The sequence below is a fragment of the Juglans regia genome, chromosome 4 (genome assembly GCF_001411555.2).
Source record: "Juglans regia cultivar Chandler chromosome 4, Walnut 2.0, whole genome shotgun sequence".
NCBI classification, from domain to species: domain Eukaryota; kingdom Viridiplantae; phylum Streptophyta; class Magnoliopsida; order Fagales; family Juglandaceae; genus Juglans; species Juglans regia.
The window spans coordinates 17,979,488-17,993,225 of NC_049904.1; the positions used below are offsets into that span (position 1 = coordinate 17,979,488).

At 34.6% G+C, this 13,738-nt stretch overlaps 1 protein-coding gene across 1 annotated transcript; it reads right to left on the minus strand.

Annotated features, from left to right (window-relative positions):
* Window positions 1-11,941: 11,941 nt before the first annotated feature.
* LOC108986418 (probable purine permease 4) lies at window positions 11,942-13,425 on the minus strand. The gene has a single exon (XM_018959031.2). The coding sequence runs from the start codon at window positions 13,259-13,261 to the stop codon at window positions 12,179-12,181; it is 1,083 nt and encodes a 360-aa protein (XP_018814576.1). The 5' UTR covers window positions 13,262-13,425; the 3' UTR covers window positions 11,942-12,178.
* Between the last annotated feature and the right edge of the window lie 313 nt (window positions 13,426-13,738).

Genomic DNA, 13,738 nt, shown 5'->3' on the forward strand with positions numbered 1-13,738 from the left:
TTTTAAGGGGGGGAGGATGGGAAGCCCAAAATATTTTGTGTATGTAGGCTTTTTCTTTAAAAGAAATTAAATTTGAGCCCAAGTGATTGTTTGTGGATTATTTTTTTTTTCTTGGATTGCTGGGGGCCGAATCTAAGCTTGAGAGGGGAAGAAAGCGAGCCCAGCTCGTGGGTTAGTGTGGGAGCCTAGCCCTCCCACCAAAACGGCGTCGTTTTGATGGCTTTGGAGGTGAAATTGTTTTCCCTACCCCTATATGGCGTCGTTTTGTGCATTTGATGGCAAAACCCTAAATCCTTTTCTCCCCTAGCACCGCATGCCCCTCCCTCTTCTCTTCTCTCTTTCTTTTTTCTTTTCTTCTTCTTCTTCTTTCCTTCTACAACCCATGAGCCCTCGCCACTATTGCACCTTCGCCACATGTCCATCGAGCAGGCCATCGCCTTTGTCTACCGCCACCTTCACTTCCACCAATCCACGCGACTCTCTCTCTCTCTCTCTCTGCAACCCGTGAAGCTTCGGCCATGGCAACTGCTTGCCGCCACTACCCACCACTTGTCGCATGCCACACATGCGACACTCGTAAAGTCAACACCATCCCACATCCCTAATCACAGCCACGGCTGCAATTGCCGAGACCTAACCCTCTGCCTCTAAATAGGTCGATCCTCTCCTCCCCTAAATCATCCATCAAGTATCCTCTCCTCCCCTCAAATCGTATTTGAGCACCTCCCTCACCCCCAAATCTACTCCCCCATAGCCTTTAGGAGTAATTTTTCCTTAGCGCCGATGTGCGCTACCGTGAAGCACCACTCCCAGTTGTGTTCTGGCTGCTGCACGACTACTTCTTGGTACTCCACTTTCCATTTACACCACACCCCGCCTTGAAATTTCCTTCCTCCAGCCACTAGTATATCAGATCTGCCACCCCCTTGAAATAACCCCACCGGTTGCCCCTCTATTTTGCCCAGATCCGCCTCTGCCATCTTGCACCATTGTTGCCGCCATGTGCTCCGCCCCTCTTGACGCTACCACAATAAGCCTTTCTACCTCTTTCCTCGTACCTTAAATTTGTTATTATGTTCAGATTAATCTAACCAACCTTGTCTGTCCGCATAGCGACACGTGCACATGCTTAATCGCAGGTCCCTTTAAGCCATCACGCTCAATCATTCAGAAATTGCCTTTCACATAGTAAGTAAATCTCCAGATCAACCCTTGATTTTACTAACGTGAAATTATCGTTAAATTTGTTGCAGTCTGGTTGTGATTAAGAAGTGGCATGAAGCCCTATGAAGTGTTGGCATATTAATGATGTAGTTGTTGTCGAAAATGTGGGCCGAGGGTCGGATGGAGAGTTGGGAAATGCGTGTAGTTGGGATTTGTGAAATTGTTGAAATTTTGACTTTTGTGTTGTTGTGTGGTTAACTGTTTTGCTCTATACCATGCCATCCAATCATTGTCTGCCATGCATCTGCAAATTAATTGTTATTAATATCTACCATGAATTATTCAATTGTGCTATGTTCTATACTATGCTACGTAAATTGAAAACTGGGTTTTTGGGTGTCATCGACAATATATTTTTTGTGTGGGTGTATGCGTGTCATGACCCCAAGCCGAGATAAGGTATTATCTCGATGGAGCTTCTCTAGTCACTCGAGAGCGTGTAAAACTAAGTGACGTCCCCTAGGTTGTCGTCAGGTGACAGTTGGTTCAACCAAGATGGTAAAGCTCTTGGCAAGACTTCGTAGCCCCTCTGCTGGCGGGGCCTAGAGGATGTCTGGTTACATTACACGCCGGACACAAAGATGGACACCGCTTGTTACGAAGTCACATGTACGGTCGTTACCCATGGTGTGACAAAGGGAACCTGGATGTGCGGGTGGTCTCGAGGGGAGACCATGGTGTACACTATAATAAATAGTTGTAAATTGGATACAAATGGGATTTTTGGAGTGAGTGACTAATTAAATGTTTTTTTTGTAAGTTCACATAAATGGGTCTTTTGGGAAAGTCTCTCATGACTGTTGTGCATGTTTGTTTGTATGCTTCCATGTTTAAAATTCTTGGTTGTTGATCTGTGGATTTATTTGTTGAGATTGCAAGATCTCATTATAGTGTTTCCACCTACAGTCCTGTTTCATGGAACCGTAGACTTTGATGGAGAGGATGGATTTGAGCATGATGGACCAACCCCACCTAAGGAGTGATGACCTAGGATTTATTTCTATTGTAGGTTATGGACTTCTAGTTCTATTCTTATTTTGATCAGTTGGATGACTGTAATAACTTTTTAGAGGACTTGTTGGGTTATAATTTCAAATTTTCTGGTGCTTAGTTTTAGACTACTTTATTATATTTTTCCACTACGTTTATAAATTGTACATAATTTGCATGTCCGCACACACTTGCACATGGTGTTGGGGTGTGTGACCCAAGTGGCCATCACCCTGTTGTCACGATTCATACCAAATCACATGTGGGGGTCGAAGGCTCCACACACAGATTTATGTGGTTCAACATAATTCCTACGTCCCCGGGAGTTTTGGGGATGGGAGAATCCGTTATAATGTTATTGTTTTACAATCTCTCTTGGTCTCTCATTTTTACTATACAATGAAGATCGAAACTCTATCTTTTAGAAGTGTCTTTGTTGTTGGTTCTTTGGTCGTGAGGTTGAAGAAGCTGAAGCCATCTTCAAAGTTCCCCCAAATCATCTGTAAGAAGCCCCTTTCATCCTCTACCCCTCCCTTGCTTTATGTCATATCTTCTTTATTTTATGTCACATTTTCACTTTTCCTCCTGACACCCTTTCCTTCCTCAGTCGTTGTCCTCTTCTTCCTCTCTCCTTCTGTTGTCTTCTAGTTGGGGCCTTTTGATAGGCTAGACTTTTTATGTGAGCTTAAGATATTTAATCCCCTTTAGTTCTTATTAGCATTCTCGTTGTTAAATTGTTTGTTGGCTTTCACTTTTGAATTAAGCTTCCCAGGCAACCTTATAAATGCTAGGTAATCTTGATCCAATACCCCCATGTGACTTGGTACTTAAGTTTAGGATCTTGAGTATTTTTATTAAGAAAATCCAATACCCCCTTGTGGTATGAGTTTATTAAAAAGAGAATCCACAGTTAATTTTTCATCAATCAACATTAGCCAAAAACACTTGGCAGGATCACAAAATACAACCTGTCAATTTGAATATTTCTTTTAAAAAATATATAACTAAAATGGATTTTATATTTAAAAATTAAAAATTAAAAAATTGGTGTGTAGTGGCTAGTGATGGCTGAGTTGGGTGGCCAAATCGAGCTACCGAACTACCATGGCCAAATCGAGCCACCTAACTCATCCACCAAGTGGGTCGCCCAATCTTTGCCACCATGTGGTGGCTAGCTAGATCTTGGCCACCCACACAATGGTCACGCGATTGGTTTCTAGATCTCCCTTGAGTTGGCTAAATCTTAGCTAGCCATCCTATGGTGGTTAGAATCCAACCACCACCTAGATGCCCCTGTTCTGGCTACCCACGGTGGCTAGAATATGGTCTTCGAGCCATTGCCACTTGTGGTCGCTTGGTGACTTTCACTATTTTTTCTTTCTTTCTTTTGAAATATAAAATCATTTTTTTATTTAACAAAGTTGTTTATGTGTTTCTAAAAATTCAATTAGATTCTTAAAAAAAAGGTTAAAATTGTCACGTGACAAGATATGATTCAACCACATTTTTTTATACATTGATTGATGGAAAAATTAAAAGATGATCATCATTCTTATAAATTCATATCAAAAGTGATTATTATTATTATTTCTTAAAAAATACAATAATCTAAATCTAAGTACTCGTGCATGGGGGGTTTTTAGCCAAAGTTTCCTATGTCATTTTATTCTAACTTATTAAAACCCCTTAGTTCGCTCTTAATTAATGTAAAATTGTACGTACTCTCCTATATTATCTAGGGAATATCAAGTAGTATGTTTATATTAAACAAATTTAGTCTTCCTCGGTCTTATATTGTTTGTACCGTATTGACTTCACCGTAGGACTCGATCAAGATGATTAACCTACAAGAATAATGCATTAGGCTGATCAACAACTTACTGACGTCAGGTATCTGTGGGTGAAAGTTTTATGCCTGAGCTAGTGCCTTGAACAAGTCGTGAGCTGTGCAAAGTGACAAATTGATAACTTGAGTCCAATCTTTTCACCTGGCTCTTGATTGCTTTTACTAGGATTGCGCATAACTCCGAGAATCTGACTCCCATATTGACTCCGTACTATTGGAGTCAGATCAGCTCCGATAAAATAGTTGGAGTCTAAGGTTTTGTTTTTGTATTTTTAGTCGGAGCCGACGACTCCGACCTCCGCCTCTAACTTTAGCCTCCAACTCCGCGTTGACATCCGCCTCCAACTACAATATTAGTATATACATAGGTTATAAAATATATATATATATATATATGTATTATATAGTGATCATATATACTCATATTGATAGTTTATAACTTATATAGTTAAATTCAATATTATACTAGTATGTGATCATTATTATAAAATAATATATTTATACTATAATATAAATAGACTAATAGTCTAGTATATGCGCATACCGTAGTATTACTATATATCATACATAGTCTATTATAATAAGTATATACTAATATACTTGATTAGCTAATAGTGAGTAATATGTAATAGTCTATTATAATAAGATATAATTAGAAAAATAGTGTGTGATTTTATATATAGAGTGATTGTTTATAGTTATAAACAACACATAATTAGTAATTAAATACACTCATAGTTCAATGAGTCAATACTAGAAGTAGTAAATTAGTAATTGTTAGTAATCAATACTAACAATTAAGCTCAGTTTTAAAACCATAAAATCCATAAATAAATAAAACTTGGGGTTAAAACAAAGGTTAAAATTAAACTTAGGGTTTAAAAAAATAAGGTTTAGAGTGTAGGAAAAAAAACCCAAAACAGGGTTTTGTAAAAAAAACATAGGGTTTAGAAAAGACATTTTCAATGGTTCAACCCAAAATATAGACTTTGTATGGATCTCATCGTATCAATCCAAAAATTGGGGTTGAGAAATCAATTGGATCATAGTTTAAAACAAAGCCCACTAAAAAGGGACAAAAACATAAATAGCCCAATTTCACAACCCAAATCCGACATCAGATCGACTCTACTTCGCTTAATGGAGTCAAAGTTGGATCAGATTTTGCACGTGTTAAGAGTTGGAGACGGAGGTCAGTATCAACTCCGACTGAATCGTAGTCAAAGTCGAAAGAATGTTGCATCTAACTCCGACTCGGTCGGTGCTCAGCCTAGCTTTTATAGCCTTATATATCCTAGTCCTAGGCATATGCACGGCATCGACCAAGTTATGAAGTGCACTCAGATCATGCCATATATGAGGGCATGGTGGTCTTGTGGTGTGGTCTCCCCTACTCCCTTACTAGCTATTTGGGACGGACCGTGTTTCACTTCCAATTTCTTGAACTTTAATCGACTTATCCTTCTATCTAATTCCTTTTTCGCTTCTTGGAGGCCTTCTTCCTTGGGCATGTTGATCCAACGACCTTGACACATACTTTCAAGATTTTACTCAAACAAAACTAGGGAGGGTGATGAGATCGTGTGATCTAATTTTCATGGAAATGTTCGATCTATGTGTGAAAATAAATAAGATAAGAGAGGACTCGTATATATATAACTGCTAAGAGTGATGCGTACGCGCTGCAAAAAGGCATAATAAGCTAGAAATTATAAGAGGAATGTAAATATATATATATATATATATATGTACACGCGTCCTTAATATGTTACCATGAGATACCATTTGGCAAATTCAAAAAAAAAAAAAGGGGGAGAGAGAGAGAGAGAAAAGATTTTGCTCAAACACATGATCTCATGGAATATCTAACTACATAACCTGATGATATCTTCAACTTAATATACCATATTCTAGAGAATAAAGAATAAAAGAAGGGAATAATTCCAGGTGTACATACTTATTTCACTAACTTAAGAATCATAAAGCTAGCTGTTGTCAGGGACATATATACATGAATTCCCAAGTTCGTGTGTAAAAAGAGGGCAAAGCTCAAGAGAAAAGAAGAGACGGAAGAAAGAGCTAGCATTTGTAGAATATCTGACAAGCTATATATATAGGGTTCTTCCTAGCCAACCCCCTCAGCACCTTCGAGCACCGCAGACTCATAAAGAAACAGTTTTGAGTGTCATCTGGTGCATGCATGCTTTTGCCGGAGGGAATTGGATCCGCTCCAACATCATAATCAGCTTTTATGTGTCTTTCTTCTTTGTTAATGTTCATGTTCACTCCAATACACGTGTTTAACTAAGTACATGTACTCTTTATGCTGCAGTCAGGACTCTTATTTTTTTAAAGAAGTGTAAAGTGATCATCATAAGTTCCATCTCAAAGAAACTTGAACATAAATATTGTTCTTGATTCACACATAAACATAACTCGATCGTGCAAATTCTTAACATATTATATATATATATATATATATATATATATATATATATATATATATACACACACACACACTCCATCATCATCATCAAGATCTCGACATGTGTTTGAGAATTTAAAAAGATGTACTTATATATGTAGATATATGTACGTACTCTTCGATAGGGATAAATTATATACAGGATCATGATCATCGAAATATCGCTATTTTTGTAACGTGGTATTCAAATTATTGACACATATATTGCATCCTTAAACTATCAAAAAATTGTAATTAATATGAACCCTTTATTAAGTAACCATCATTAATAAAGTGTCATATCAACTTTTTTTTGTCTATATGATCTTAACAGCCAAAATTGAATAAATGGTGTTATTCGACAATATTTCTGAAGAGGATGTACATTTTAAATCTTCAAACGTCGTCTCTATATCATTCCTTTCACAATTTGGCACCATTAGACATTTTTAATTATAAGATTTCGAGCTTCTATAGATTATATTTGTGTGAATGGGTGATTAATTTAATTAGCAAACCACAAGTTTGAAGTGCTTGTTTATCGAATTCTTCGAGCCGAAGAATTAATTCTAAGCCAATATTCTTCTCATGATATTATTCCCAATTAAGCTACATTCACTCTGATAATATCCTTCTCTCCTTTTAGCTTCAACTCTCAAATATAGATATATCCGGATCATATCCCACTCTCCTATATTTCAGTTTCAACTTTTAAACACTGTATATTAAATAATTAAGGCCTCGTAATTTGGTTACACAGATGATATGAAAGTTAAATAAAATATTATTATAATATTATTTTTGTTTTAGAATTTAAAAAAAATTAAATTTTTTATTATATTTTGTGTAAGATCTAGTTTGAGAAAATTGTCGTAATTATATGAGATGAGTAAAAAAAAATATTTGTGTAATTAAACGAGGCCAAGAACTTTGTTTGTTTTTTCATATAGTTATGATCCTAGCTAAATGGTATTAGCTATCAAGCGAGATCATATAGTTATGATCCTATAGTAGTGTGGACACATTATCGATCATGTCATGAACTGTTAGTTTAAATAATTAAAATGGACAAACTTACTTTGGTTGACCTTTTTATTATCATTGGCTTCTAGTACTTGTAGATAATTAAAGGTGGATACAAATGGCAGACAACCATGTCCCCTCTCATTCTCCTCACTTCTAGTATAATAGTTAAAGTCAAAAGATTTTATTGGTTATGACTCAAGGGAAGATTAGTAGAAAAATATAAAGTAAAAGAGGCGTAGCTTTGTGTACTAGGATCCAAGTGTAAAGATTAGGCCTAGATCTTAAAGAAACAGGCATTAATCAATAAAAAATATTAATTTTTATATATATATACACACACATAAATCCAATCACTTCTTAAAGAAACCGAAAGGGAATTAAAGAGAAAAAGAAACAAAAGGTTCAAATCTTATCTGTAATTTCATTAAAAAACATCCTCTTCTGTTCATTCTCTCTCTCTCTCTCTCTCTCTCTCTCTCCTTTTTCTTTTCTTTTATATATCACTAAAGCCAACTTAATTATGTAGATATATATTCTGGTTTATAATCATTTTTTATTTGCCTACCTATTAACTAATAATATTACATAAGAGAATTAATGACGTTAAAAAGCTGATCATAAATGTTGTTCTTGATTTTAGCTATGTTATATTTTAAGAGATCGATTTATCATTTAAGTGGCCGTTGATTATGTATCAAATGTATATTAAGTTGTTCGAAATAGGATTTGAGTATCTTATAGTTCTTAACTGAATTTTAAGAGCCTAAAGTGGAAGAGAGATAGACACATGAATTAGACGTCACAATATTTATATCTAGCTACCTCAGTGAATATTTCTTTCATGAGCAGCATTAAATGTTCAATATCTACCACTCTAAACTCTAGAATTTGGTCAAAAACTCTAGGAGATCCAAGTTTTTAATTGATGATAAAATTTGAGATTATGAGTAATATTACTTTATCATTTTTATTGTTTAATATATTCAAAAAATATGTATTTTAAATGGTTTCGTAGTATATATGAAGAGTTGTGTTACTCTATAATCAGATGCTTTGTGGTGGGTTGGTGGGATTTGGGGAAAAGGTTTTGGATTTGGGTTTTCAAAATCCAAATCCACTGTTTTCCTTTGGATTAAAAGAACGGAGTTTGAAATCATGACAATGATTGATTCAAAATCATCCGTCCAAATAATGCAATCTAATTAGGAAGATAACAAGTTTTCATGTCCCAGTACTCTTATAATATATTATCCAATTATATATATTAACTGAATTTCCTAGAAGTCTTAATTAGACCAACATTTTTCACATGATCTTCCAAGACCCCTTACTTTTTTTCTCAACCTCAAACCAATCCCAAAGCAGATCAAAAATCATCAGTTCATATTTTTAGAAGTACTATTCATCATTATTTCATTATTTTTAGATTGAAAAATTATTATTATATATATTCTGCTTAATTTACAATCATTTAATTCGTACCATATTAAAGGATGATATATAATTTAAAGGGATAATGAATATTAATATTTTTTTATTATTTTTCTTTTGTTCATCATTAAAATATATCTTGTCAGCACACCCGTATTTTTTTATGAAAAATACTATAGTCACCAAATAGATTACACAAAAATAATCCTACAAACTGATGTAGTATGATATGGTTCGTCAGATTGTAAAGTTAATTTTATTGTAAAGTAGATTTAACGAATTACATGAAACTACATCAGTTTGTAAAATTATTTTTGTATAATCTGTTTGTGACTGATCTAGCAGTACTACTGATCTTTTTTTTATATATATGTTTCAATTTGTCTTCTGGGCTATTGTATTCCTAGCTCCATGCTTTTAGTTTTTATCTTAATTATGGTGTGATCATCCACCATTTGCACCCACAGACAAATTAAAAGGGGATCTGGATTCTGAATGCTTTAAACAAAAGATCGAAGTAGTAGTCTAGCTATCAGATCATGACTTTGTGATCGCTTAATTAGAAAGACATTAGAGAGCAATATAACGACAACCTATCATGTTGTATATATAGCTAGCTATAGGTTATCATTCAGCACTAATTAATTATATAGATTTGGAAAAATTAATTAATTAATTAATTTGAATAGTTATTTTCAAAAAGATAAGGACAAATCACTTTCTTAATTTAATTTCTTTCATTATATCCTATAAATATTTTATGGTTTCTCTGGTACTACTTGTTTGTTTCTGAGGAAAACAAACATGACAGCTTGCTCATGATCTTTTGATCTCTATAGAAATGGCAACGAACGTGAGAACCAAAAGAGTGGCTGCAGAGTGGAAAAAATTGCAATGGTGATGCATATATATATATATATATATATATATATATATATATATATACGAATATTCTTTTTACCTGAAAAGGACATTGACTGAGTATTTTAAAAGATAATTAATTATTATAACTCTAGTATATATCTTTAATTATATATTTAAATATCTTTCTTTTTAGCATATGATCTTACGCCGACAAGTATAGTGGAATATTGCCTGTTTGATCTTAGTATGCAGAGATCGATTATACCACTAATAGTCTTGAAATTGTTTTAATTGCAAGTGGCCAAATCCTCCAACAAGAAATCTTTTTCATGCAGACCAAACAGTAACATATGGGGAATAAATTCCGAAGCTAGCTAGCTTCTTCATGATCATCAAGAAAAGCACCACGGCCCGGCCATCTCGATCCCACCATGCATGGTTTAAATTATTTCTGTGAATTCACATGATGTTTTAATTTTATCTTCTTGCCATTAGTCAATATTCCCTAAGAAAATATGGCATAATTATGTATGTGTGTGCTAGCTTTAATTAACATTTTCTTTGATGATCATTAATTAACTAACACTATATATTAATATTTACTATTTATGCTAAAATATTTCTTAAATTGTTTTAATTTGAAGTATATTTATTATTATTTTGAGAAGAGCTAATTATTTTTTCCATTAATGCATGTATTAATTAAGCTATCTTCCTCATTAATTATGTACCAATTAATTCAGACGTTAATTATGGCGTAAATTTAATTAATTACATATTAATTAAGAGTACAGAAAAGTACGTATATACACAAATTATTTTTCTTATAAAAGAAAGACAATAATTAATTCATCGCCACCTACACTTTGACAACCTTAATTCATGAGAAGTATTATAGTCGAAAAGAGATTCAATAAAAGTTATAAATCCAAGAGATTCGATAAAAGTTATAAACTCATAAATTGATATGATTCGATGTGGTACGTTAGATTTATTTTACAATAAAAATAACTTTACAATCTAACGTATCACATCAATTCACATCAGTTTGTAGATTTACTTTTATAAAATTTCTTTGTAGTTAAAACATTTCTCATCTTAATTATCCTTTGATCAACTGTTGATAATTTTCTCTAGAAATTAGATATACATAATTAAGGGATCATGGTGATTTATATATATATATATATATGTGTGTGTGTGTGTGTGTGTCTGTATAGAAGTTGGGGTTTGATTAGGCATCCAATTATGTGGTAGTTTGATGGGACCGTGAGTACTATTAATCCACCATTAATTATGGATGGCAATACAGATAAATATATATGTTATATCCACCATCACTTAATGATGAAGCTGAAAATTAATATTTGAGATATATAACACATTTATATAAATATATATATATATATATATTGTCTGGAGTACTTAATTAAAAGCTTATTAAATGCCTCTGCATTATTTTCCTTATTACTAAGTTTAGTAAATAATTAAGTTTAGTAAAAGCTTATTACTAAGTTTAGTAAATAATTAAGAATTTATTACTGTATGGATTTAAAATTTTAATCAAGATCAATCTACATGATGCACATAAGCACTTCTATACGTACATAATAAACTAAATGTTTTTCAGGCATATATCATGCAAATTAAATTAAGTAGTACACTAGATCATCATCTGTTATATGTTATGTAATCAACATATATATGATTACCAATTGACATTTATATAGTGAGAGTGTTTCATCTTATCTTATCTTACTATTACAATTTTTTTAAATTTTCATATAAAATATGATAAACAATTCAATTTTTTTAAATCTCAAAACAATAATAATATTAAAAAATAATATTCTAATAATATTTTATTCAACTGTTAATTTTTATTTAAAACTCTCTGATCTAATCTAATCTCATCTCATATCATATCATATCATATCATATCATCTTATCTTCCTATTCAACCGCACCTTAAAATAAACTTCCATTATGGATTACGAGACTGGATTTGAAAGACTAGTGATAAAGTCAACTTCAAATTACTGGATCGATCTAGCATACAGCTCTTAGCTAGCGGATGCTTATATAATCTTGTTTTCACACTGTTAATTGGATGATGATGATATTGATACTGATAACTATAATAATGATAACATAGTTTATCATGCTTTCAAATCCTTTATTAAATTTGATATTACAAGCTAAGCTAGCTAGGAGATAAAACTCGGAAAGTGGCCTGAGCCCTATCTTAATTTCTAGCTTGAGTCCTTAGGCCCTCCTCTTCATCATCACCATCATCATCATCATCATCATCTCCGATCATGTCTTATTTAGAATCAAACGCTATCATTAACCCTATGAACCATCTCCATCCTTTGATTGGTTTTCTCCTCCTCTCTTTTCTCCTCCTTCGTCTTCACGTACAAACCATACACATATGAACAAAACCCCCAACAACACAGCACTGTCGACACCGCCTTTACGCCTCCAAACTCATCTCCATACACCAAAACTCCTCCCAGCACGTTCGTGGCCAGCAAGGCTGTCATGCAGATTCCTCCGGTTAATGAAGATGTCAAGAAAACCATCCCTGCTGTGCCCAGAAAGCACAGCTGCCATGTCAGTACGTTGAAAAACACCGTCACCCAGTACGCGGTTGGCCCTTTGTCGAATACCCTTTGGCTTTCTGTCTTCATTTCGGAGAATCCGCCGTCCAACGCCATCCCAGTGCTCGCCAATGCCGTGGCAGCGACCTCCATCACGAGCTGCATTTCCATCACCATCTGGTAGCAGTAAACTTTCTTGTAGATCATCTCCATGACGGGAAGATAGAGAGCAAACAGCAAACCGGCACCTATTGTGCAAAAGAAGCCTATGAAATATTTGGCATGGGTTAAGCCGTTTGATCTGTCGTGTCTGGAATCCAAGGCTAAGAGCACAGAGCTCAGGGTTAAGAGAAGCACAGAGTTGAGATTCGAGAATGTGATCTTTTGCTTGACAATGATAAAGGAAAATATGAGATTGAAAACCAACTGGGAGGATAATATGAGAGATGAGGTAGAGACGGGTAGATAAGAATTTCCCCAGGAGAAGAGGAGATTGTTTAGGCCTAACATGAGGCCTATGAAGATTGACAAGATCAAGATCTTTGGAGTGAAGCAAGTGAAGGGTCGTCTCTCAGTGCATTTGAGGAGATAAGGGAGATAAATGGTAAAGAGAAGGAGAGGAAACCCAGCGGATTGAACCCATGTGGAGAGCCATCTGCTTGAGCCCTTGTGGTTGAAATAGAACTTGGAGAGCAGGGAAGAAGAAACCGAACCCACAAAAAGGAGGAGGTAATTCACCACCAAAAGGGGCAAATATCGCTTGCTTGTCTTTGATTTGTGGTCTTGATCATGCACTTGGATCGAGTTCTCCATGGCTAATGATTATGAATCTTGTTTCTGATGTTTCTGGGGAGGTGTTTGGGAGAGTGTTTGGTTATGGTGTTGGGAAGAGGGTTTTGGGAGATTTTGCTGGTGGGAATGGTGTTGAGGCTTCCATTTAATAAAAAAGAAAAAGAACTTCGAGACAAATTAAAGGGACAAACACTTCTGGTGAGTGATGCCTATTGACTCTTATATGAGAGTAATGATTTAATATGTTTACACTTAAAAGCAATATTAATGAAGGAGGGTTTGGATTGGGTGTATGGAGGCTATGGGCTCTATGAAACCTTTCGGCTCATAGGAGCTAGGTTGATTTTGATTGGTTCAAGTACGGATTGAAAGAGAATGATCCAATCATTATAGAATCAGAAGGACTCGAATCATCCTCCTCATACATATACATCATGACAGCCTATTACCTAGTAGGCCAGCCCCTTTGATTTTCTTGCTTTCTGAAAATCCAACCGT